The sequence below is a fragment of the Hyla sarda genome, chromosome 1 (genome assembly GCF_029499605.1).
Source record: "Hyla sarda isolate aHylSar1 chromosome 1, aHylSar1.hap1, whole genome shotgun sequence".
NCBI classification, from domain to species: Eukaryota; Metazoa; Chordata; class Amphibia; order Anura; family Hylidae; genus Hyla; species Hyla sarda.
The window spans coordinates 576,278,845-576,303,217 of record NC_079189.1 but is presented as its reverse complement, the minus strand read 5'-3'; the positions used below and the strand labels follow the sequence as shown (position 1 = coordinate 576,303,217).

The 24,373-nt window shown below is 41.7% G+C and overlaps 1 protein-coding gene across 9 annotated transcripts in view; it reads left to right on the top strand.

The window, feature by feature from the left end:
* The window catches only part of NEDD4L (NEDD4 like E3 ubiquitin protein ligase), a 365,727-nt gene extending 342,920 nt beyond the window's left edge, over positions 1-22,807 (top strand). For all 9 annotated transcript variants that reach the window (XM_056544621.1, XM_056544679.1, XM_056544640.1 and 6 more), the window contains 10 exons: positions 2,572-2,693; positions 4,304-4,374; positions 7,323-7,418; positions 9,122-9,195; positions 11,792-11,852; positions 13,858-13,917; positions 15,008-15,115; positions 16,946-17,042; positions 18,196-18,268; positions 21,377-22,807. In XM_056544621.1, the coding sequence (XP_056400596.1) occupies positions 2,572-2,693; positions 4,304-4,374; positions 7,323-7,418; positions 9,122-9,195; positions 11,792-11,852; positions 13,858-13,917; positions 15,008-15,115; positions 16,946-17,042; positions 18,196-18,268; positions 21,377-21,479 (865 nt within the window). In that variant the 3' untranslated portion in view covers positions 21,480-22,807. The remainder of the gene's footprint in view (positions 1-2,571; positions 2,694-4,303; positions 4,375-7,322; positions 7,419-9,121; positions 9,196-11,791; positions 11,853-13,857; positions 13,918-15,007; positions 15,116-16,945; positions 17,043-18,195; positions 18,269-21,376) is intronic.
* The last annotated feature ends 1,566 nt before the right edge of the window (positions 22,808-24,373 follow it).

Genomic DNA, 24,373 nt, shown 5'->3' with positions numbered 1-24,373 from the left:
GTAAGTCACTTGTATAACATGTTCGGGATTGGGGTATGCACATTGGCTATCCATTCTTTACATAATACACCCGTAAATTTCCTATTGGGTCCATAGTTGACACCTAACTCAGAAGAATCATCCCCATTCCTTACAATTATTAGAGGTTCCTGTGTATGCCTTGTGCATACTTGTTATAGCTGATGTGGCAGGCACAAGTTTGGCTCCATACTGGTTTTCGATTTCTTCTGATATACTAACTAATGCTGCGTACATTGCCTCTGGCATTGCAAAAAGAGGGAGTAAAAAAGCGCATCATGAAATGCAATGTGAGAACACATCCTTAAGAGAGATGTAGATCTTCTATACAGTGGGGCAAAAAAGTATTTAGTCAGCCACCAATTGTGAAAGTTCTCACAACTTTAAAAGATGAGAGAGGCCTGAAATTTTCATCATAGATATACCTCAACTATGAGAGACATAATGAGAACAAAAAATCCATAAAATCACATTGTCTTATTAATTTATTTGCAAATTATGGTGAAAAATAAGTATTTGGTCTCCTACAAACAAGCAAGATTTCTGGCTCTCACAGACCTGTAACTTCTTCTTTAACAGTCTTCTCTGTCATACATCTTACCTGTATTAATGGCACCTGTTTGAACTTGTTATCAGTATTAAAGACACCTATACACAACCTCAAACACTCACACTCCAAACTCCACTATGGCCCAGACCAAAGAGCTGTCAAAGGACACCAGAAACAAAATTGTAGACCTGCACCAGGCTGGGAAGACTGAATCTGCAATAGGAAAGCAGCTTGGTGTGAAGAAATCAACTGTGGGAGCAATTATTAGAAAATGGAAGACACACAAGACCACTGATAATCTCCCTCAAAATGATCACAAGAACGGTGAGCAAAAATCCCAAAACCACACGGGGGGACCTAGTGAATGACCTGCAGAGAGCTGGGACCAAAGTAACAAAGGCTACCATCAGTAACACACTACGCCACCAGGGACTCAAATCATGCAGTGCCAGACGTGTCCCCTGCTTAAGCCAGTACATGTCCGGGCCCGTCTGAAGTTTGCTGGAGAGCATTTTGATGATCCAGAAGAGTATTGGGAGAATGTCATATGGTCAGATGAAACCAAAGTAGAACTTTTTGGTAGAAAACTCAACTTGTTGGGGTTTGGAGGAGAAAAAATGCAGAGTTGCATCCAATGAACACCATACCTACTGTGAAGCATGGGGGTGGAAACATCATGCTTTGGGGCTGTTTTTCTGCTAGGGACCAGGACGACTGATCTGTGTAAAAGAAAGAATGAATGGGTGGCCTAGCCAGTCTCCAGATCTCAACCCCATAGAAAACCTTTGGAGGGAGTTGAAAGTCTGTGTTGCCCAGTGACAGCCCCAAAACATCACTGCTCTAGAGGAGATCTGCATGGAGGAATGGGCCAAAATACCAGCAACAGTGTGTGAAAACCTTGTGAAGACTTACAGAAAACGTATTACCTCTTTCATTGCCAACAAAGGGTATATAACAAATATTGAGATGAACTTTTGTTATCGACCAAATACATTAATTTCCACCATAATTTGCAAATAAATTTTAAAAAAATCAGACTGGATTTTTTTTCTCATTATGTCTCTCATAGTTGAGGTATATCTATGATGAAAATTACAGGCCTCTCTCATCTTTTTAAGTAGGAGAACTAGCACAATTGGTGGCTGACTAAATACTTTTTTGCCCCACTGTATCCTGATCCCATAGAGATAGCAGCAGCAGTATAAAGAAAGAGCTGGTTGAGGAGAGAAGGGGTCTGTGAGCTACCAAGAGGGATCTGATAGGTGATGATGTCAACCTGTAGTTCGCTTAGAAATCAGCTGACCCAGGACTGAGAACTTCCTCTGACACATTGTCATTTATTGTGGGTCAGACTGGCGATCACATGACCCAGTTACAGTAGTGAAACGCATAAATGCAGCTGTGCTTAAATGAAATGAGTGGTGCTGTAAGACTGGTGATGGTGAGTGTTCTTTATATGGGCCTAAAACAACCACCCAGAGTACTACTTTAAATGGGCATATTATGGTCACTATTGTGTTACTTCACTGAACTGGCACTGCTGTGTCTGTCTTATGAGCTGGTGCCCAAAGCTGTTCACAGTGTTCCTTGTGGGGTCTAACAAGTGATTGTAAGGTGGGAGAATGATGTTCTCTTTTACGTCTTTAATGCATTCAGTGACTTTATTTGCCTTTGCCGCAGCTGCCTGACGCTGGTAGCAATAGTTCGGTTTACTATAGACCATCATTTTCCAACCTGTAACTGAAGGCTGCAGGGCATGATGGGAGTTGTAGTTTTGCAATAGCTGGAGACCGCTGATTAGGAGGAGAACACTGCTGTACACTAATATGCGTTTTTCCAAATTTAACTCAGTGTTTTCCAATTTGGTATTTTCCCTTCTTCAGTGCAGAACCTTACATTTATTGGCGTTAAATCTAATCTCTCTGCCCACGCCTCCAGCTTGTTCTGATACATCAGCGATGTGGATGCGCGCGGTTACTCATTGTTTGTACGTCTCTCTACAGGGACAATTACACCCTTCAGATAAACCCCAACTCCGGTCTCTGTAATGAAGATCATCTATCGTATTTCACATTTATCGGGCGGATTGCCGGCCTTGCAGTGTTCCATGGAAAACTATTAGATGGTGAGTGATGTGCGGTATAATTACATTGCGCCTTTCTGCACGATAGCGTTTTATCTTTAAAACATCCTGGTAACTGTCCAGACGGCAGGTGCAGAACATAGTTATTGTGGGGGGGCAGGATATGAGGTTGGCCCATGAGGACGGCATATGAGGTCAGGTTATGTGGACAACAGCGTCATTGTTTTGTTGCTTTTCCTATCCCACAAGGTTCTGGTAGAAGGAGTGGGCACCACTGGGTACTCCGTATTAACAAATACATACAGTGCGTATATATATATATATATATATATATATATATATATATATATATACATATATACAGTGGTCCCTCAAGTTACAATATTAATTGGTTCTTGGACGACCATTATAAGTTGAAACCATTGTATGTTGAGACCAGAACTCTATGGAAACCTGGTAATTGGTTCTAAAGGCACCAAAATGTCATCCAAAATAGGAAAAAGTGAGGATTATACAAAAATAAGTAGATAACTAATATAGATAATTAAGTCCTTATATATAAAAGTAATAAAGATCTGCTGGGAGATGTAAATCACTGTCTATGTCAGTGTTTCCCAAGCAGGGAGCCTCCAGCTGTTGCAAAACTACAACTCCCAGCATGCCCGGACAGCCAAAGGCTGTCCGGGCATGCTGGGAGTTGTAGTTTTGCAAAAGCTGGGGCCACCCTGCTTGGGAAACACTGGTCTATGTAGAAGACAGGAGCGTCTTCAGGGTCCTGTACAGTACACACAGTGTCCCAAAAAAGTCGCCCTCACCTGGTGTCCAAAAGAGCAGCTATCCCTGATACAGGTAAAGTGTACAGAACATGTAATACCAGACACCAGTCAGTGCATACACTTCAGTAATACAGGTGTTTTACCAGTGAATGCCCATTTTGATTGGTCGGTTCTTCAAGCCATTGACACGTTTCACAGATCTGGACTGTCCGTACATTGTATGTTGAGTTTGGTTTCAACTTACGATGGTCCAGAAAAGACCATTGTTTGTTGAAACTATTGTATGTTGAGGCCATTGTAAGTTGAGGGATCAATGTATATTCATTTATTTAATTTAATTTTTTAATTTTTGTTAAAGGGGTACTCCACTGGCCAGCATTCGGAACTTAATGTTCTGAGTGCGGTTTTACACGCTGCGGGGGTTGGCCATGCCCCCTCATCACCTCAGTCACACACCCTCAATGCAAGTCTATGGGAAGGGGCGTGACGGTTGCCCCTTCCCATGGACTTGCATAGAGGTGTCGTGACCGTGATGTCACAAGGGGGCGTGGCCTCCCCCCGCAGCCGTCCTCATGGTCCGACCTCATATCCTGCCCCCTGCAATAACTCTTTTCTGCACCTGACGCCTGGACAGTTATCAGGATATTTTAAAGTCCCGGGCAATCTCTGCAGCCCGAAAGTAATGCGATCAGGAGATGTACCAGAAGTCCCATAGATTTGAATTGGACTTCAGAGAAAACCCCATCACCCATATATAGATATACATACATACACATGTTAAGTTTTATATATATATAGAGAGAGATTTATACCGTATATTAATAAATTGTATTCTTATATCCTGTATCATAACTATTGATTTTTGCTTACCCTCAGGTTTCTTTATTCGACCATTCTACAAGATGATGTTGGGAAAACAGATAACATTAAAAGATATGGAATCTGTGGTATGTTACAAAAGGCCTTCATTTTTACAGGATGCTTTTTTATATGGAATCCCTAAAAAATACATTGTGGCATGTTCTAATGGATGCCATATATTGTTATACTCTTCTAGTGGTTTTGCTCTTATCAGTGTTTCCCAACCAGTGTGACTCCAGCTGTTGCAAAACTACAACTCCCAGCATGCTGAGAGTTGTAGTTTTGCAACAGCTGGAGACACGGTCTTTTAGAGTAGACTACGATACCACATAGAGACACTACTTAGAGGCTACCATTATATCTGTAGGAGCCTTCCTTGCCCTACATACAGGGTGGCCCCTTTAATAGTCCATTAATGTTTGACTGATCGGGGTGTAACTTCTGAGACCCCTGATGCTCATCAGTATGAAGGCCTATTGGAGTCCTACAAGGACCATGTCCTCTTCATTGTTTAGGCCAGGTTTCCATCTGAGTTGGAGGCTCCATCACAGATTTTGGCATTTTTTCTGGGGAAAAATTGTGCACATTTTCATAGTTCAGACAATTCCACATACACAGCAATGCCAGCTATGTTTGTTTTGTTTTTTGTTTTTTTTTATTGAAAAATGGGTGGTTTCAATTATTTTAAAGGGGTACTCTGGTGGAAAACCATTTATTTATTATTATTTTTTATTTTTATTTTTTATTATTATATCAACTGGCTCCAGAAACTTTAACAGATTTGTAAATTACTTCTATTAAAAAATCCTAATCCTTAAAGTGCTTATCAACTGTTGTATGCTGCAGAGGAAGTTGTGTAGTTCTTTTCAGTTTGACCACAGTGCTTTCTGCTGACACCCCTATCCATGTCAGGAACTGTCCAGAGCAGGATAGGTTTGCTATGGGGATTTACTCCTACTCTGGACAGTTCCTGACATGGACAGAGGTGTCAGCAGAGAGCACTGTGGTCAGACTGGAAAGAACTACACAACTTCCCCTGTAGTATACAGCAGCTGATAAGTACTGGAAGGATTAAGATTTTTTTATAGAAGTAATTTACAAATCTGTTTAACTTTCTGGAGCCAGTTGATATATATATATATCTATATATATATCTATATATATATATATATAATATAAAAAGTTTTTTTCCTGGAATACCCCTTTAATTAGTCCCCTGATAAGGGACTAAAATAAGTAATCATTAGATTGCTTATACTGAACAATTCTATGCAATTGCATTCCATTGCTCAGTGTGATCATTGCTCTGCTAATAGTTTGCCTGAGGCAGACTCTATTAGATGATCACACTGGAGCCAGCACAAAAGTATTTGGCTGGGGGACTGTCTGGCATAGAAACCGATCAGACCCCCCCACATGGAAGTTGGAAAGCTATTGTTCACAGCACTTAAAGTAGTCGTCCAGTGGTGACCCAGTGGTGAACAACTTATCCCCTATCCTAAGGATAGGGGATAAGTTTGAGATGGGGGGGTCCGACCGCTGGGGCCCCTGCGATCTCTCTGTACGGGGGCCAGGTTCTCCGGCCAGATAGCGGGTGCCGACCTCCACACAAAGCGGCGGCCGACACGCCCCCTCAATACATCTCTATGGCAGAGCTGAAGCGCTGCCTTCGGCAATCTCCGGCTCTGCCATAGATATGTACTGAGGGGGCGTGTCGGCCGCTGCTTCGTGCGGAGGTCGACACCCGCTATCTGGCCGGAGAGCCTGGCCCCCGTACAGAGAGATCGCAGGGGGCCCCAGCGGTCGGACCCCCCCATCTCAAACTTATCCCCTATCCTTAGGATAGGGGATAAGTTTTTCACCACTGGACTACCCCTTTAAGGGGTTAATAGCAGGCATCGGTGTGATCCGCCATTGACTATGAAAGAGGAGGTTGAGAACAGCATCCCAAGGAATAAGAAATACTGGGAGGGGAGAACTATAACATGTATATTTAATAATGTCCCATTAACATCTATTAATGTTAACTATAGAATATATCATCTAAAAAGAATTTACACATCAAAGCAATTAAATAGGATGGGAATAAGATCTAACGCCCATTGGCTTAGGTGCAGAGAAGAGGATATGCTGATAAATGAAGATGACCTTCACTACAAACGTATTGGATAGAGCAGTGATTCCGGACCAGTGTACCTCCAGCTGTTGCAAATCTACAACTCCCAGCATGGAAGGCTGTCTGGGCATGCTGGGAGTTGTAGTTTTGCAACAGCTGGAGGCAAACTGTTTGGGAAACACAGGAATAGAGGTATTTAACCCCTATAGGACGTAACTGTACGCATTGGCCACCGGGTACTTGGCACACTAGGGTGTACATTGAGCTGCACAAGGTATATCAGCGGTCACCCTAATACCTGCCATTAACCCTTTAGATGCCTCGATCAATTTTGATCGCAGTCACGGATCATGTAGTTGTGGGGTTTCGTTGCGCTCATTGGACCACCCGCAGCATGATTGTGGGGGTCTGATGAGTGAAAATGACAGCCAGAGGTGGTCTTAGCTCTTTCATGCCGCTCTTCTGGAATCCTCTTGTATGGAGCTGTACAAGAGGATCGCCGAACAGTAATGCATTGAACAGTAACAGCAATCAAGTTATTTCTATTAATAGTCCCCTTTGGAGAGATAAAAAAATGTAGGATGGATCATTTTAAAAATGTGGTGTTTTCATATTTTTTTAATTTTTATTTTTTTATTTAAATAAATGAACAAACATATTTGGTATGGCCACATGTAGAAATGTGTTACCTATTAAAATATAATGTAAAATGATCCCGAACAGAGAACAGTTTAAACATATCACAATATCAAAGTCACACATCACATCCTAGAGGAAAAAAAAAAAAAATGGTCAAAAGGGCATATATATACTCAAAAGTGTTACCAATATAACCTACGGTGCAAAACGTGACCCCTCATACAGCCGGAATGATGTGTTGAGGTCGGATTTAGTGAAATATGTTTTTTTCTTTTGTAGGATAGTGAATATTACAATTCTCTAAAATGGATCTTAGAAAATGACCCCACTGAGCTGGATCTCAGGTTCTGTATAGATGAAGAAAACTTTGGTCAGGTACGTAAATGTGTACGGGGAGAAGAGAGAGCGAGATAGATATGAGATAGATATAAGATAGATAGATAGATATGAGAGAGATAGATAGATAGATATGAGATAGATATAAGATAGATAGATAGATATGAGAGAGATAGATAGATAGATATGAGATAGATATAAGATAGATAGATAGATATGAGAGAGATAGATAGATAGATATGAGATAGATAGATATGAGATAGATAGATATGAGATAGATAGATATGAGATAGATAGATAGATAGATATGAGATAGATAGATAGATATGAGATAGATAGATATGAGAGAGATAGATAGATATGAGAGAGATAGATAGATAGATATGAGATAGATAGATAGATATGAGAGAGATAGATAGATAGATATGAGATAGATAGATAGATATGAGATAGATAGATAGATAGATAGATATGAGATAGATAGATAGATAGATATGAGATAGATAGATAGATATGAGATAGATAGATAGATATGAGATAGATATGAGATAGATAGATAGATATGAGATAGATATGAGATAGATAGATAGATATGAGATAGATAGATAGATATGAGATAGATAGATAGATAGATAGATAGATATGAGATAGATATGAGATAGATAGATAGATATGAGATAGATAGATATGAGATAGATAGATAGATAGATATGAGATAGATAGATATGAGATAGATATGAGAAAGATATAAGATAGATAGATAGATATGAGATAAATATGAGATAGATCGATATGAGATAGATATGAGATAGATATGAGATAAATATAAGATAGATAGATTGATATGAGATAGATAGATATGAGATAGATATGAGATATGAGATATATAGATATGAGATAAATAGATATAAGATAGATAGATATGAGATAGATATGAGATAGATAAATTAATAGATAAGAGATAAATATTGCATAAATAGATACATGATAGATAAATAGCTAGAGGAAGATGAGATCTATTGATGGATGACTAGATTGGACCAGAATATGTAGAATATTGTATAGTTTTCTGGCCTGCCGTCTCTGTGTTACAATGCTGACTGCATATCGCACAATTTCTTATAGTTTATTGAGCTCGCACCATATGCCAACACTTTCTGTTTTGTCCATTTGTTATCCCTGCTGTGCAGACTGATGCGATCACAAGTGTCGTCCCATTATTATTAGGGAATGAAGCTGTTCTACTGCTGGAGACAAGATAGACAGGCTTATAGAAAGGAGCAGAGAGATAGTGTGTTTTATAGTAGGTGCTACAGTATATGGGGTACAGAGGAGGCAGCCAGTCTGGGCCCTGTTGTCAGAGGAGGGGCCCGAAGGGTCTTCTGCCTCATAAGAAGAGACCATTATTATAAATGAAACATACATGACATGGACAGTAGGAACAATCTATAAAGTTGTACCCCACGCATATAGCTTATAGGGCATCATTTATTTGTAGTGTGGAGCCGCTTTAAATAGCTAGAACATGGGTACAATAATAAACAAATCCTGCCAGACAAGTCCCATAAAGTGGTCAGGATTGGTGTATAAACAGAGGGATCCTCTCTGCTGACATTCAGGCACTAATCTATTATTATTATTTTATTGCTGTGCACCTTTCTTATATATGTAAATGTAGGGAGATGGAATGATCGGCATCATATACTATAGTAATATTTTTGTCTTTTTTACTTTATTTTTAGACTTATCAGGTTGACTTAAAGCCAAACGGGTCAGAGATGGTTTTGACAAATGACAACAAGAGGGAGTATATTGAGTAAGTGATGTAACCTCCAATAACTTAACACAACACTAGATACACACCATATAGATATGTATCATATATACTGTGCATACAGCAAGTCTCTTATCACAGACTGTGTAGATGCAGAAGATCGTCCCAGAGCTCAATAGAAACTATTACAGTAGCAAAACATCTGTATTAAAATGTCACATTTATTGGACATACCTATTACTTATCCTCTATCCACAGTATAGAGGATAAGTAGCCGATTGCGGGGAGTCCGACCTCTGGGGCACCCGCGATCACCAGGACGGTACCCGGCGCTCAGTAAGAGCTGCAGCCGGTACATGCTCCATTCATTTCTACTGAAGATATGAATGGACCCGAGTCTTCTCGGCACTCCTATAGAAATGAACAGAGAGCGGGCCTTCTACTGGTAGATGATACGCGCTCGTCTGAGAGTGATGGCTTCCCTGCCCTGTGATCACGCTTTGGGGTCAGTTATCGGTCAGCTACTTATCCTTTATCCTGTGGATAAAGAATAAGTACATTTTCGGTGGAGTACTCATTTAAGAATAAGAAATAATTCTCCAAAACACTTGTCCTAATAGCACATGAAGAAAATAAAAGAAAATTCAAACAGGTATATATAAAATAAATAATGTATGATAAACTAAGAGTGTAAGGCTGAGAAAATATGGCTGATACCCCCCTAGCAACTGCCCAAGTGTAATTCCAAGCAATTCCTGCTGTGAAACCATTAAATATATGTCCCAAATGCCCTGACACATTTCCCCCTTGTTCGATTAGCACTATTATCTGGTTTCATCGGGGGACCAGTGTAACAGGATTATGCTGGTATTTTAGCCCATTCCTCCATGCAGATCTCCTCTAGAGCAGTGATGTTTAGGGGCTGTCGCTGGGCATCATGGACTTTCAACTCCCTTCAAAGGTTTTCTATGGGATTGAGATCTGGAGACTGGCTAGGCCACTTCAGTACCTTGAAATGCTTCTTACTAAGCCAATCCTTTGTTGCCCGGGCAGTATGTTTGAGATCATTGTCATGCTGAAAGACAAAGCCACGTTTTATCTTCAATGCCCTTGCTGATGGAAGGAGGTTTTCACTTAAAATCTAACGATACATTGCCCCATTTATTCTTTCCTTTACATGGATCAGTTGTCCTGGTCCCTTGGCATAAAAACAGCCCCAAAGCATGAAGTTTCCACCCCCATGCTTCATAGTAGGTATGGTGTTCTTTGGATGTAACTCAGCATTCTTTCTTCTACAAACACGACGAGTTGGGCTTTTACCAAAAAGTCCTACTTTGGTTTCATCTGACCATATAACATTCTCCCAGTACTCTTCTGGATCATCCAAGTGCTCTCTAGCAAACTTCAGACGGGCCCTGACATGTACTGGCTTAAGCAGTGGGAAACGTCTGGCACTGCATGATTTGAGTCCCTGGTGGAGTAGTGTGTTACTGATTATAGCCTTTGATACTTTGGTCCCAGCTCTCTGCAGGTCATTCACTAGGTCCCCCCGTGTGGTTCTGGGATTTTTGCTCACCGTTCTTGTGATCATTTTGACACCACAGGGTGAGATCTTGCGTGGAGCCCCAGCTCGAGGGAGATTATCAGTGGTCTTGTATGTCTTCCATTTCCTAATAATTGCTCCCACCGTTGATTTCTTCACACCAAGCTGCTTGCCAATTGCAGATGCAGTCTTCCCAGCCTGGTGCAGGTCTACAATTTTGTTTCTGGTGTCTGTCGACAGTTCTTGTGTGTGTGTGTGTGTGTGTGTATTTTTTTTCTTCATTTGCTTTTGCCTGTAGCATATGTAAAGGAGGATTCTTTTCTATCCCTAGAGTACATATAGTATCACATCATGTATATTTTCATCATATACTGTAACTGTTCATATAGTATTCACACATTATATACTGTTTATAAATATACCATCATATACATGTACTGTACAGAGCATAAACCCCGTATACATGTCATGCAGAGAACATTCACATCATATACAGAACATGCACGTAATACAACTTTTGGTGAAGGTAGCAGCCAGGTATCTTATATGCAAGTCTTTCTTTTTCATGTTATAGCAATTTTTTCGAAAGAGCGTATGGTAGGCGGCCAGCACTGTATCCTCCAATCCGGTTTGGACTGGACCACCGGAGTTATTACCACAGACTCATGACTTAGATCTCTAAGCAGTAAAAAAATAAATAAACTAAAGCAGAGTTCCCCTTTTAAGTGATATTTTAATCCATATGAAATGTACGTCAAGTTTTCATGGACCACGTAGGTGGAGTTTACGGTAGTAGCTAAGAATGTTACCATTATGTATTCACGCGCTGTAGGTGTCTTTTTCAGCCATTTTAAGCTGATTGCTCCTCGGCTGTGACATTTTCTGAGCTGAATCATCCGCATATAAAAATAAAATACACTCGATTCATCTCCATTTCCAATCTAAGGACAGATGGTGTAGTAATTGGTTATAGACCTGGTTAATGTGTCGCAGATGTCGTAGGCGCATATGTAGCAGCGATGGACAAAATCTATATAGAAAAGTGAATATTATTTTTGTATTGATGATTTTACGTTTTTGTTTTTTTCTTTCCAGCCTTGTAATCCAGTGGAGATTTGTGAATAGGGTACAGAAACAGATGAACGCCTTTTTAGAAGTAGGTTCCCATTGTCTTTTCTATGTCATGTATATTTCTCTGTGTATTTTTATGAACTATATAGTAAATCTCCACTTTTTATTCTTATGTTGTTTTTTGTGCTGTTTAACTTCTTACAGAGCTGCAAATCTCCTGCATAGGTATAAACTAAAAAGAAAACATTCTGGCCAATATGGTCTACCTACTATAAAGCAGGGGTTCTCAATCGGTGGTACGCGTACCCCTAGGGGGTTCGCCACCGGTTGCGCAGGGGTACGCCGATGCGCTGACAAATACCGTCCATGCATTGGCTAGTATTTTTCAGCGCAGAGCAGGGAATGGCCGCGGCAGCTCTCTGTAAAGTACCGCGTCCGCAGCTCCATCCGCGGCTACTTTACGGGAGCTGCATGGTTGTGACGTCCCCTGACATTGGGCGGAGGTGCCGCACAGCGCAGGAGGACGTCACCCATCAGTGCGGCCTGCCGAACGGGACGCGATGTTTACCCGTACAGGCCAGGTAATGTAAAAAAAGAAGTAAGAACTGAGAGTATGGGACGGAGTGATGTTATTGTATGTATTTTATGTATGTGTATATTAACATGGGGGGGGGGGGTAGAATTATGGCACAAGGGCATTAAGATGGAGGGGGAGGGATAATGGCAAAAGGGGATCAAAGGGAGGAGGGAATAAAGGCACAAGGGCATTAAGATGAAGGGGGGGGGGTGATGATTAACCCCCCCCCCCCTCCATTTTAATCACCTTGTGCCGTTATTCCCCCCTCCCTCTGATCCCCTTTTGCCACTATCAGATAATGGCAAAATGGGATCAGAGGGACGGGGGAATAACTGCACAAGGGGATTGAGTATCGTATTGGTATGAAGGTAAGCACACGCCATTATGAAAATAAGTAATTTTATGACTTATTTTGTCCGCGGGTACTCCTTGCGCATAAGTTCCGGACGAATTTACGCGCGAGGGGTACCCGCGGACATACTTTCACCCTTTGGGGGTACAGTTGCGAAAAAGGTTGAGAACCACTGCTATAAAGGCAGGGGACCCAGCACTAAACGGCTTATTTTGCTTGCGGTGACCTAGGGGAGGTCATTGTGATAGATACCACCCCTACTGAGTTTTACACTGGCTGTAAACTCCATGTGCAGAGAGCTCCCCCTAGTGGTGTCAGTGGGCAACTAGAATTACATACATTAAAAAAGAAAGAAAAAAAAAACAGATCTCCCATATGTACATCTTTCATGAAATGCCATATCTAAGAATTTTATACTTAAAGGGGTACTCTGCCCCAGCATTCAGAACATTTTTTTCCAAACACTTGGAGCAGGCGGCGGGGTCGAGACATCATGGCCACGCCCCCTCGTGATGTCCCGCCATGTCCCCTTTAAATGCAAGCCTATGGGAGGGAGTGTGGTGGTCACCATGACCCCTACCGTAAACTTTCATTGATATACAGATCGTGGTGTGACGGCGTGATTAGGAAAGTAGGGATCAGGCTCAGGAGCCGAGTCTGCTCCATAAATGGTGGGTGCCGACTGTTATCTGCAGCTGACACCCAGCGTGAGTGGCCCTGATCAGAGATAAATATGCTGCCCATTTAGCTCCTTAGATGCCACAGTCAATTGCAACCACTGCATCTAGGTGCATAGTCAGAGAAGGGGGAGAGGGAGACCTCCATCACCCAGCTAGGTCTTTTATGATCACAGGCTGCTCTTGTGTTGATCTAGTTGCCAGTTGCCAAGCAAAGTACTCTTGTAATAGAAGTTGGTAAAGTGATGGTACTCTGCAATGCATTAGTATTGCAGTGTACTGCAAGAAATCACAAAGTCAAGTCCTCTAGGGGAATTAAAAGTATAAGTAGGGAAAAAAAATATATAGAGAGAGAGATATATACCTAAGAAATATATAAAAAATTAATAAAACAAATAAAAAATAACAGCAATAGCGCCCATTCATGTTTGAAAACCCTAAATTTCCTTTTAAGTTATGTTATAATTATTCTTTGTGCTTCCAGGGATTTACTGAACTCATTCCTATTGATTTGATAAAGATTTTTGATGAAAATGAACTCGAGGTATGTATATATTTTGCTGCTCTCTGATGCTCTCAACATTACTGGTTCTTAGACTTCTCAGTTACTCATTCTTTAAAGCCATGGTCTCCAAACTGTGAACCTCCAGCTGTTGCAAAACTACAACTCCCAGCATGCCCGGACAGCCAACGGCGGTCCGGGCATGCTGGGCGTTGTAGTTTTGCAGCGGCTGGAGGTTCACAGTTTGGAGACCACCACTTTAAAGAATACCTATGATTTTTGTTGGGTGTCAAGGTGCTGAGACCAACCCCAACTGAAGCTCATGCCCCAGCACCCAGACTCAGGGACGTAGTTATAGGGGGTGCAGAGGTAGCAGTTGTACAAGGGCCCCAAAGCACATCTGCCCCATAAGAGAAGAGTATTATAATTGGCACATGGGGCCCTGTTGCAGATTGTGCATAGGGGCCCAGAAGCTTCAAGTTACTCCACTGCCCAGACCCTCACACCGATCTAAACTTCTGACATGCGACTACATTTTTAGATGTCCTTTAATGAAATTCTAACTAGCTGCCTCCTAATCTGTTTCATAAGGTTTTTGTTTGTTTTTTCCCCCTTCTTCTGGATCAACACAGTAGAATTATATTTTGAACTTGATGGACTCTAGACTTTTTTTTCCAACCATATCAACTATGTATCTAGGAGCTAAAGGCGTCTATACACATTGGGGGAGATTTATCAAAACCTGTCCAGAGAAAAAGGTTACTCAGTTGCCCATAGCAACCAATCAGATTGTTTCTTTCATTTTTTAGAGGCCTTGTTAAAAATGAAAGAAGTGATCTGATTGGTTGCTATGGGCAACTGGGCAACTTTTCCTCTGGACAGGTTTTGATAAATCTCCCCCATTAAGTTAACCAGAGGGTTATGGGACCACCCTTCATGTAACCATTGTGGGTCCCAGCGGCTAGACTCCCACCCGTCAGACACTTATCTATCCTGTAGTGTCCTTCTGTGTATGGGAGGTTTAAGGGGCACATCGGCCCATCCAAGTGTTAGGTGCCACACACGTGATACAACTTTTTGTAGGACGCTGTAATATTCAAGATATGGCATTGATGTGCTTTATGTGTTGTAGCTCCTGATGTGCGGCTTGGGAGATGTGGATGTAAATGACTGGAGACAGCACACACTGTACAAAAATGGCTATTGCCCGAACCACCCGGTAATCCAGTGGTATTGGAAGGTAAGGTCCCCTCTATAGTTGATGGTAAATTTGGTAGACAAGGCAAATACTGTATATTCCTGGTAGATTATATCCGTACTAGAAAGAGATTTAGTGGAATATTCCCATCCAAGATATTTGGGGCAAATCCTTAAAATGTGTCATCCATTCCTGATAGTTTTGAGTGCCAGAACTGCCCCCCCCCCCAGTGCCATCCGGCCCAGTAAGGTGAATGGAGATAACACATTTGTCTGTTGTAATTATTATTTATTTTTTCAGTAATTTACTTTAAAGTGGTTGTCCAGCCATAAATAACTTGTCTCTTATCCAAAGGATAGGGTATAAGTGTCGGGCCCTCCGCGTTCTCCAGAACTGGGCCCCAACTCTCTTAAATGTATGGATTGGTAGACGGTAGAGCACAGGAGATACCCAAGTACAGCATTCAGGTATCTCCGGTGTTTACATAAACAGCGCATGGAGCGGTGGGTGGCGTGTCTACCATTCTATACAATCGACAGAGTTGGGACACCATAATGGAGATCGCAGGGGGTCCCAGTGGTCAGTCCCCCCATGGTTCAGGCAACCCCTTTAAACAATATGTTCCCCTCTAAACACGGAGGATTGTTACTGGAAACAGTCAACAAGCTTGTCATTGTTGCTCCCCCTAACAACTTAGCTGAGCTCCTATAATGTAGAGAAAGAGTTAATTGTTTCTACATAAGATTGTTGGCTTAAAGGAGTAGTGCAATGAAATATAACTTATTCCTTATCCAAAGGTTTGTTGATAAGTTATAGATCGGGGGTGGTCCAACTGCTGGGCCCCCCTGCGATCTCCTAAATGGTGCACCGACAGTCTGCCAGAAGCGGCCGTTCCGACCCCCATCTCTATGGGATACATGGAGGTTGTGTGTCTGCCTCCGCTCCATGTGGGGGTCGGCACGCCCCCTCCCAGCAGACTGCCGGTGCCCCACTCAGGAGATTGCGGTGGGTCCCAGTGTACGGACCCCCTGCGATCTATAACTTATCCCTTATCCTTTAGATAGGGGATAAATTATATTTCACTACAGAACTCCTTTTAATAGTGCACTGAAAAAGCAGGGAATCCTGGAAGATTTCAGCTCTGAAACCTTTAGAATTGTTAAAGGGGTCATCCAGGAAAAAACTTTTTTTTCTATATATCAACTGGCTCCAGAAAGGTAAACAGATTTGTAAATTACTTCTATTAAAAAATCTTAATCCTTTCAGTACTTCTGAGCTGCTGAAGTTGAGTTGTCCTTTCTGTCTAAGTGCTCTCTGATGACACATGTCTCGGGAACTGTCCAGTTTAGAAGCAAATCCCCACAGCAAACCTTTTCTACTCTGTGCAGTTCCCGAGACAAGCAGAGATGTCAGCAGAGAGCACTGTTACCAGACAGAAAACAACAACTCAACTTGAATTATTGAAAGGATTAAGATTTTTTAATAGAAGTAATTTACAAATCTAAGGCAAAAGGACAAAGCAACTCGGCACTGCTGTGGCTGTACTACGGACTGTGCGGTGGGGGAGGGATCACAGGTAAACTGCAAAATGAACTCGAGTGGTGCTCAGACTGAGAAGACAGTTCAACGAAACTTGATAGAAGAATAAATGAATAGTCGGCAGAATTTACAAATCTGTTTCACTTTCTGGAGCCAGTTGATATATAAAAAATATATAATTTAGCTTTGCAGTATTCATTTAGTTTATGCAAATACGGTACATTACATCACTTAGGCACCACCCCTGCACTAGGTATAACAAAGACTGCTATGGCTTCCTTCCTATGGAGTTTGCTTATTCTCTTGTATCATTGTCTACTCTCTCTTCTTCAGGCCGTGCTGCTGATGGACGCCGAGAAACGTATTCGACTGTTGCAGTTCGTGACTGGGACTTCTCGAGTGCCTATGAATGGATTTGCTGAACTCTATGGTTAGTGCATATAAAACACAAATCCTGAGACTGTGTTCACAAGCAAAATGAGACTTACATTTTCTTTCTTTCTCTTTTGCTTTTTGGAGCATTATTATGCACCTTTTTTATTGCTTTTTGGAGCATTATTATGCACCTTTTTTTATTGCTTTTTGGAGCATTATTATGCACCTTTTTTATTGCTTTTTGGAGCATTATTATGCACCTTTTTTATTGCTTTTTGGAGCATTATGTACATTCTTTGTTGAATTTTTTCAAGCATTATTCACGTTTTTGTTTATCCGTTTTTGACAGCGTTTCTTTGGCTTTTTTTTTTTGCGTGTTATGCAAATCAGGTCTTTGCACTTTTCTAGTATTTTTATGCATTTAAAGGAGTACTCCGGTGAAGTAAAACTTCGATCTCCCACAATCTCCTGCATGGCACCCGACAGTCCCCAGGAAGAGGGTGTGTCGACCCCCACGCGAAGCGGAGGCTGACCCGCCCCCCACTCGAAGCGGAGGCTGACCCGCCCCCTCCATGTATCTCTATGGGAGAGCCAGAGATACCTGAATGCTGTATGCACCCCCTTCTTAAGCACTGGCAGGGGGGGGGGGGGGGCGTGCAGGAGATCGCGGGGGGTCCCAGCGGTCGGACCACCCGCCATCTAAAATATATCCCCTATGCTTTGGAAAGAGGATAAGTTTTACTGCACTGGATTACACCTTTTAGTACAAAAACAAGCCACTACTGGTAAAGAAATACATAAATACATTACTCCCTCTCTAGTTGACTTAACAAGACCATGTACAGCAGTGGTCACTTAATTGTGAACATCCAGCTGTTGCAAAACTACAACTCCCAGCACGCCCGGACAGCCGTTGGCTGTCCGGGCATGCTAGGAGTTGTAGTTTTGCAACAGCTGGAGGTCCACAGTTTGGAGACCACTGATGTAAGCAATACCACACTTCACCTGCAGTGGTCACTGATAATTGATTTTGGCTTTATTGATGACATTCTATTAGCGCTTTATTACGACCGTCTCACGCTGGATTTCATTTTAGCGTTTTTTGTGTGACAAACGTGTCGCTGGACTGAAATGACATCTGATGTACGTTATCGTGTTGTAGATGACGATCGGCCTAACGCTTGTATTGTGCTCTTACTTTACTATAGGTTCAAATGGTCCTCAGCTGTTTACAATAGAGCAGTGGGGAAGCCCAGATAAACTGCCCAGAGCTCACACATGGTAAGTTATATGCATGGACGTCATATATGGGAAGATAGGACCCTCTACTGTAAATGATACGATTATGACAAGTCACCGAGGGGTTCTGTGACCATGTAAAGGTACGGGACCCTAAGGATGAGTCCAAAATACGGGACCCTAAGGATGAGTCCAAAATACGGGACCCTATGGATGAGTCCAAAATACGGGACCCTATGGATGAGTCCAAAATACGGGACCCTAAGGATGAGTCCAAAATACGGGACCCTAGGGATGAGTCCAAAATACGGGACCCTAGGGATGAGTCCAAAATACGGGACCCTAGGGATGAGTCCAAAATACGGGACCCTAGGATGAGTCCAAAATGTTCAATGGGACTAAATCCATAGCTTAGAGATGGAAAATCTGCAGCAAAAATTTACATTTAATTTTATTGTGGTAGAATCCGCAGTGTCAACATGTTTTTAGGATTACAGATGTGCCCACAAAAAGATTTTCTTCAAGTTATAGGAGTACTGTGGCCAAAATCTACTTATAACTTAAGGTAGCTGATCACGGAGGTTCTGACTGCTGGGGGCCCCAGCGACCTCCTAAAGGGGACCCGGTGCCCGCTCAGTCAGGAGCGCATCATCTACCTCTAGACGGCACACGCTCCATTGAAATGAATGCGTGTGTTCCGTTTAGAGGTAGAGGACACTGGCTCCTGACTGAGCGGGACGGGGTCCCTTTCAGGAGATGCGGGGGGCCCCGATGGTCGGACCCCCCTTGATCAGCTACTTATCTATCCCCTATCCTGTGGATAGGGGAGAAGTTAATTTTGGCCACAGTACTCCTTTAATTAAAGGGCTACTCTCGAGTAAAAAAAATAAAATAAAATAAAATAAATAAAAAAAGGTTATAAATCAACTGTTGGCAGAAAGTTATACAGATTTGTAAATTACTTCTATCTAAAATTCTCAAGCCTTCTAGTACAACAGCTGCTGTATGCTCCACAGGAAGTCCTGTTTTCTTTAGTCAGACACAGTGCTCTCTGCTGACACCTCAGTCCATATCAGGAACTGTCCAGAGCAGGAGAGGTTTTCTCTGAGTATTTGCTCTTGCTCTGGACAGTTCCTGACACGGACAAAGGTGTCAGCAGAGAGCACTGTGGTCAGACTAGAAAGAACTACACCACTTCCTCTGGAGCATACAGCAGCTGATAAGTACTGGAAGGATTAAGATTTTTATATAGAATTAATTTACAAATCTGTATAACTTTCTGGCACCAGTGGATTTAGAATTTTTTTTTTTATTCCTCTGGAGAATACTTTAAGGATTACAATTTCCAAGTATACAGATTCAATACTTTATCACAACATTCTAGCAAAACCCTCAACAATATGCGTTGTGCATCACAACCACTGGGTGGCCACCTACATGCACGTATAGCATAAACAGCTCCCAACAGAGTATCACAAAATCATGTTTTTTGATAATCGAGTCATTTTGTGATGTGCATTTGTGCTATAAGGAAAGGTAAGGAATCTCAGAAGCTGAAAACATGTCCAGTAGTCTGAAGTGCGGGACTGGTTAATAGATCGGGCTGTAATATACTGTAACAAGCCCTGCAGCTGTGCCTGAAAGACATGGTCAGGGCAGGTTTTCATTCATCTGGGTGTAAACAGAGAAGAGATCTTTAAAAAATTGTGTGGAGTGTTAAAGGAGTTCTGTAGTGAAATATAACGTATCCCCTATCCAAAGGATAGAGAGGCTACGTTATAGATCGCAGGGGGTCTGACCGCTGGGGCCCCAGCAGTCTGCTGGAAGGAGGCATCCCATAGAGATACATGAAGGGGGCGTGTCAGCTGCGGCTTCCTGCGGGGGGGGGGTTTCAAAACAGCCGCTTCCGGCATACTGCCGGGGCCCCGTTCAGGAGATCGTGGGGGGTCCCAGCAGTTGGACACCCCCCCAATCTATAACTTATTTCCTATCCTTTGGATAAGAGATAAGTTATATTTCACTGCACTACTCCTTTAAGGAAGCTTTACGTAAACAAGAAACTCACAGCACCACCTACAGGTTGTGAATGCAAATAACACCCCATAAAGGAAACTGCAATTGTAATTCTTTCTGATACATTAAAGGGGTTATCCAGGGATAGAAAAACAGAGATAATTTCAGAGCTTATTTTAAAAAACCTCTCCCTGTCTGTCTCCAGGTTGGGTGCGGTTCTGCAGCTCAGTTCCAATGAAGTTAATGGAACCAAGTTGTAAACCCACACACAACCTGGGGACAGACGTGGAGCTGTTTTTTTAAAATAAATTAGCTGTGTCGAATCTCTGATATGGGATAAATTACTAGATTTTATAAGGAAAGGAAATTGTAGTTTTGCTCATGAAATGTTATTTGTATTTACAACCCATAGGTGGTGCTGTGGGGTTGTAGGGAAGATTGCACCAAGAACCCCTCATCAGTGACCTCTACAGGTCACAAGTAATAACTTCACCATGTGATCAAATAAGAAGAGACGACGTTCAGCTTGAGAACCCAATTCTATTAGAAATGGGAAACGCTGAACTAACTAGATTAAAAAATAAATAAAAAATGGTTGTTTCCTTTATGGTGTGTCATTTACATTTGCAACCTGTAGGTGGGGCTGTAGGGAAGATAAAACTCTACATGAGTGACCTCTACAGGTCACAAGTAATTGGAAGAGACCCAATTTCTATTTTGCACAAGTAATGGGCTCCTCTTTCAATACCTCACAGCTGCCTAGATTTAACCGTCCAGGCTTGCTAAATTACAACTCCCAGTGTTGTCGTTTTGCAACAGCTGGAGACACACTGGTTGGAAAACAATGATCTAACTAGCCAAAAAAAAAAATATTGTTTCCTTTACGGGGTGTTATTTGCATCTACAACCTGTAGGTGCTGCTGTGGGGTTGTAGGGAAGATTACAGCAGAAACCCTACATGAGTGACACCTACAGGTCACAAGTAATCACTACACCACCTCATCAAGAAGTAGATGCGTCCAGCTTGTGTATCCAATTTCACACCGAGCTGCCCCTAAATTATCACGGCGTAGTCATTCTTGACGTTGTCTTCCATTAAACCCAACTAATCGACTTCTTTTTTGCAATGTTTTACAGCTTTAACCGTCTCGACTTACCTCCATACGACACCTTTGAAGATTTACGGGAAAAGCTACTCTTGGCGGTGGAGAACGCTCAGGGATTCGAAGGGGTCGACTAGCAAGGGGATTTCCTTGCCCTTTTTTTTTCTTCTTCTTCTTCTTCTTCCTCGCCCGATCGAATTGCATCTTTCGCTTGGAAAACAGATGAAATGGACAATTGGCGGTGATGAACCAGAGACACTTGCAGAGAAAATGTAAGAAAAAAAAAAATCTCTTATAGAAGATACAGAAAGAGAAGGACAAAAGGCGGCGCCGGTTTGTGCCATTGATACGTTGTGTCAGTTTACGTAGCGACGTTTCGCTGTTGCTACAATTTCTACTGTTGCCTGCAGTTGTCAATGGGAAATAGCAATGTTTTTTTTTTTTTTTGCTGGTAAGATGGTACAATTTTAACACGGACGTGGGGTTTCCGGGGCGTCACTGTGCCAATTGTGAACAGATTTTCTGGTCTTTGAAAAAAACAAAACAGGAAAAGAATAAACCCGAGGCTCCTGACGCTGGTTCTGCAGTGCAGCTTCCTCAGTGCAGGCGTCTTGTCCTCACTCACCATAGACTGCGGATGGTACTTCTCCGATCTCTACGGCAAATCACGCACTGTTCGTTGTATACTTAAAAATTACATTTCAGGAGGACTTTCTCTTATTTATGTGGTGCCAGCCCTTTAAAAAAAAAAAATTGGTATTTTACAAAAAAAAAAAAAACTTTCTAATGACAATGAATGGAACGAATCACTTTGGAAGGTATAGTATTACTACCGTGTTTACTTTTTAAAAATGATTGAGACCTATTTTCAAATTTTACTTCACTCTGATTAAAGCTGTATACTCCAAAAAAAAAAAAAAAAAAACTCTTCCCAGAATGCTTCAGTTCTCTTTCCTATGGGATGCTTTTGTTTCCTTTTTTTTTTTTTTACTCCTGCCCCCCAATGAGTTGACTTTGTTGTATTTTGACACCATTGTTGATAGAAACATCTTATATCTGTGTTTCCCAACCAGTTTGTGACTCCAGCTGTTGCTAAACTACAACTCCCAGCATGCCCGGACAGCCAACGGCCAGGCATGCTGGGAATTGTAGTTTTGCAGCTGGAGGCACACTGGTTGGGAAACACGGTCTTATAATATAATCCAGAAATTCAGCGGGGGGAAACATCTGGCGCGGAAATTCAAATATCGGACACCGCCGAATGAATGAACATGTTAATTCTTTTCTGCAGAATCCACTCGGAAATGCATTTGTGCATTTCCGAGCCATTCTAGCCAGCGGAACATTCCGTCCAGAAATGTTATTACAATTTCACCCTGTGATTGGGGCCTAAGGGTTGCTAGTATAATCAGTCTCAACTCCTTTTTTTCACCAGTTGCGGACAAAAATATGTGAAATATATATATATATATATATATATATATATATATATATATAAAATAACATACACATCAGGAATTTTACCTTTTACACTGTGTGTACTTAAAGGGGTACTCCAGTGGAAAACATTTTTTTTTTTTAATCAACTGGTGCCAGAAAGTTAAACAGATTTGTAAATGACTTCTATTAAAAAATCTTTACCCTTCCAGTACTTTTTAGCAGCTGTATGCTACAGAGGAAATTCTTTTCTTTTTGAATTTCATGTTTTGTCTTGTCCACAGTGCTCTCTGCTGACACCTGATGCCCGTATCAGGAACTGTCCAGAGCAGGAGAAAATCCCCATAGCAAACCTATGCTGCTCTGGACAGTTCCTGGCACGGACAGAGGTGTCAGCAGAGACAAAAAAAAGAAATTCCTCTAGCATACAGCTGCTAAAAAGTACTGGAAGGGTAAAGATTTTTTAATAGAAGTCATTTACAAATCTGTTTAACTTTCTGGCACCAGTTGATATAAAAAAAAAATGTTTATCACCGGAGTACCCCTTTAAATAAGGGAAAAATTATTGCAACCTTTTTTTTATTAATTTTTTTTAAGTCTCAAAAAATAACAACAAAAAAAACAACAAAACTATGCCATTTATAATACTGTATCCTCCTATATGGCTTTTGGGCCCCACTGGGTTCTGTGAGACCTCCGAAACCCGCAGGATTTTGTAATGCAGCCGTGTTTGGGTTATAATTTAAGGTCAGTGCCAGTATACATGATGCAGTGTATTGCGGATGAACCACAAAGTAAAGTCCAATGGTTGACCATGGAGTATTACTTTGTCAGTGTTTCCCAACCAGCGTGCCTTCAGCTGTTGCAAAACTACAACTCCCAGCATGCCCGGACAGCCGTTGGCTGTCCGGGCATGCTGGGAGTTGTAGTTTTGCAACAGCTGAAGGCATACTGGTTGGGAAACACTGCTTTAAGGGATCATCCATCCTTAAACACGATATTGTACTAACATTCTGTACGGATTATCTTTTGATTATATCTCTTATAGAGGTCTGAGCTCCATTTTTCTGATACGAAGCTCCAGATCCCCTGCCCAGACTTACAATTTAAATATCACATCTATTCACAGCCACCACTAGGGGGAGCTCTACTGCATAACTTGTCATAGAGTTCTAATCTATGAACTGTTATGCAGTCAGCTTCCTCTAGAGGTGCTCTTCTAACTTGGAGCTAAAATGGAGCTGTGACCGAAAGATACGAGGGGCGGTCGAAAAGTTTCCGCCATTTTTTTTTTTTAAACTCTATTTAAAAAACAAATTCTATATCACACCTAAATATCTGCGGAGGAGGGTACCTGAACGGAGCTATATAGGTATAGCCGTACATAGCCCTATAGGGGCCAATACCCAGAGCCATCCTGGTGTGATGACACTGAAAATGTGAATGTTTAGAATTTTAATTTTTTTTTATACTTTTTGGGCTGGTGGATATCAGTGTCTTATAACTGAGGCGTATGAGCCCCTCCCTCAATAAAAGGGGCATTCTAGTAGGAACCGCACCTGATCATTGCCAAGCTTTTTACACTGGAAGACAC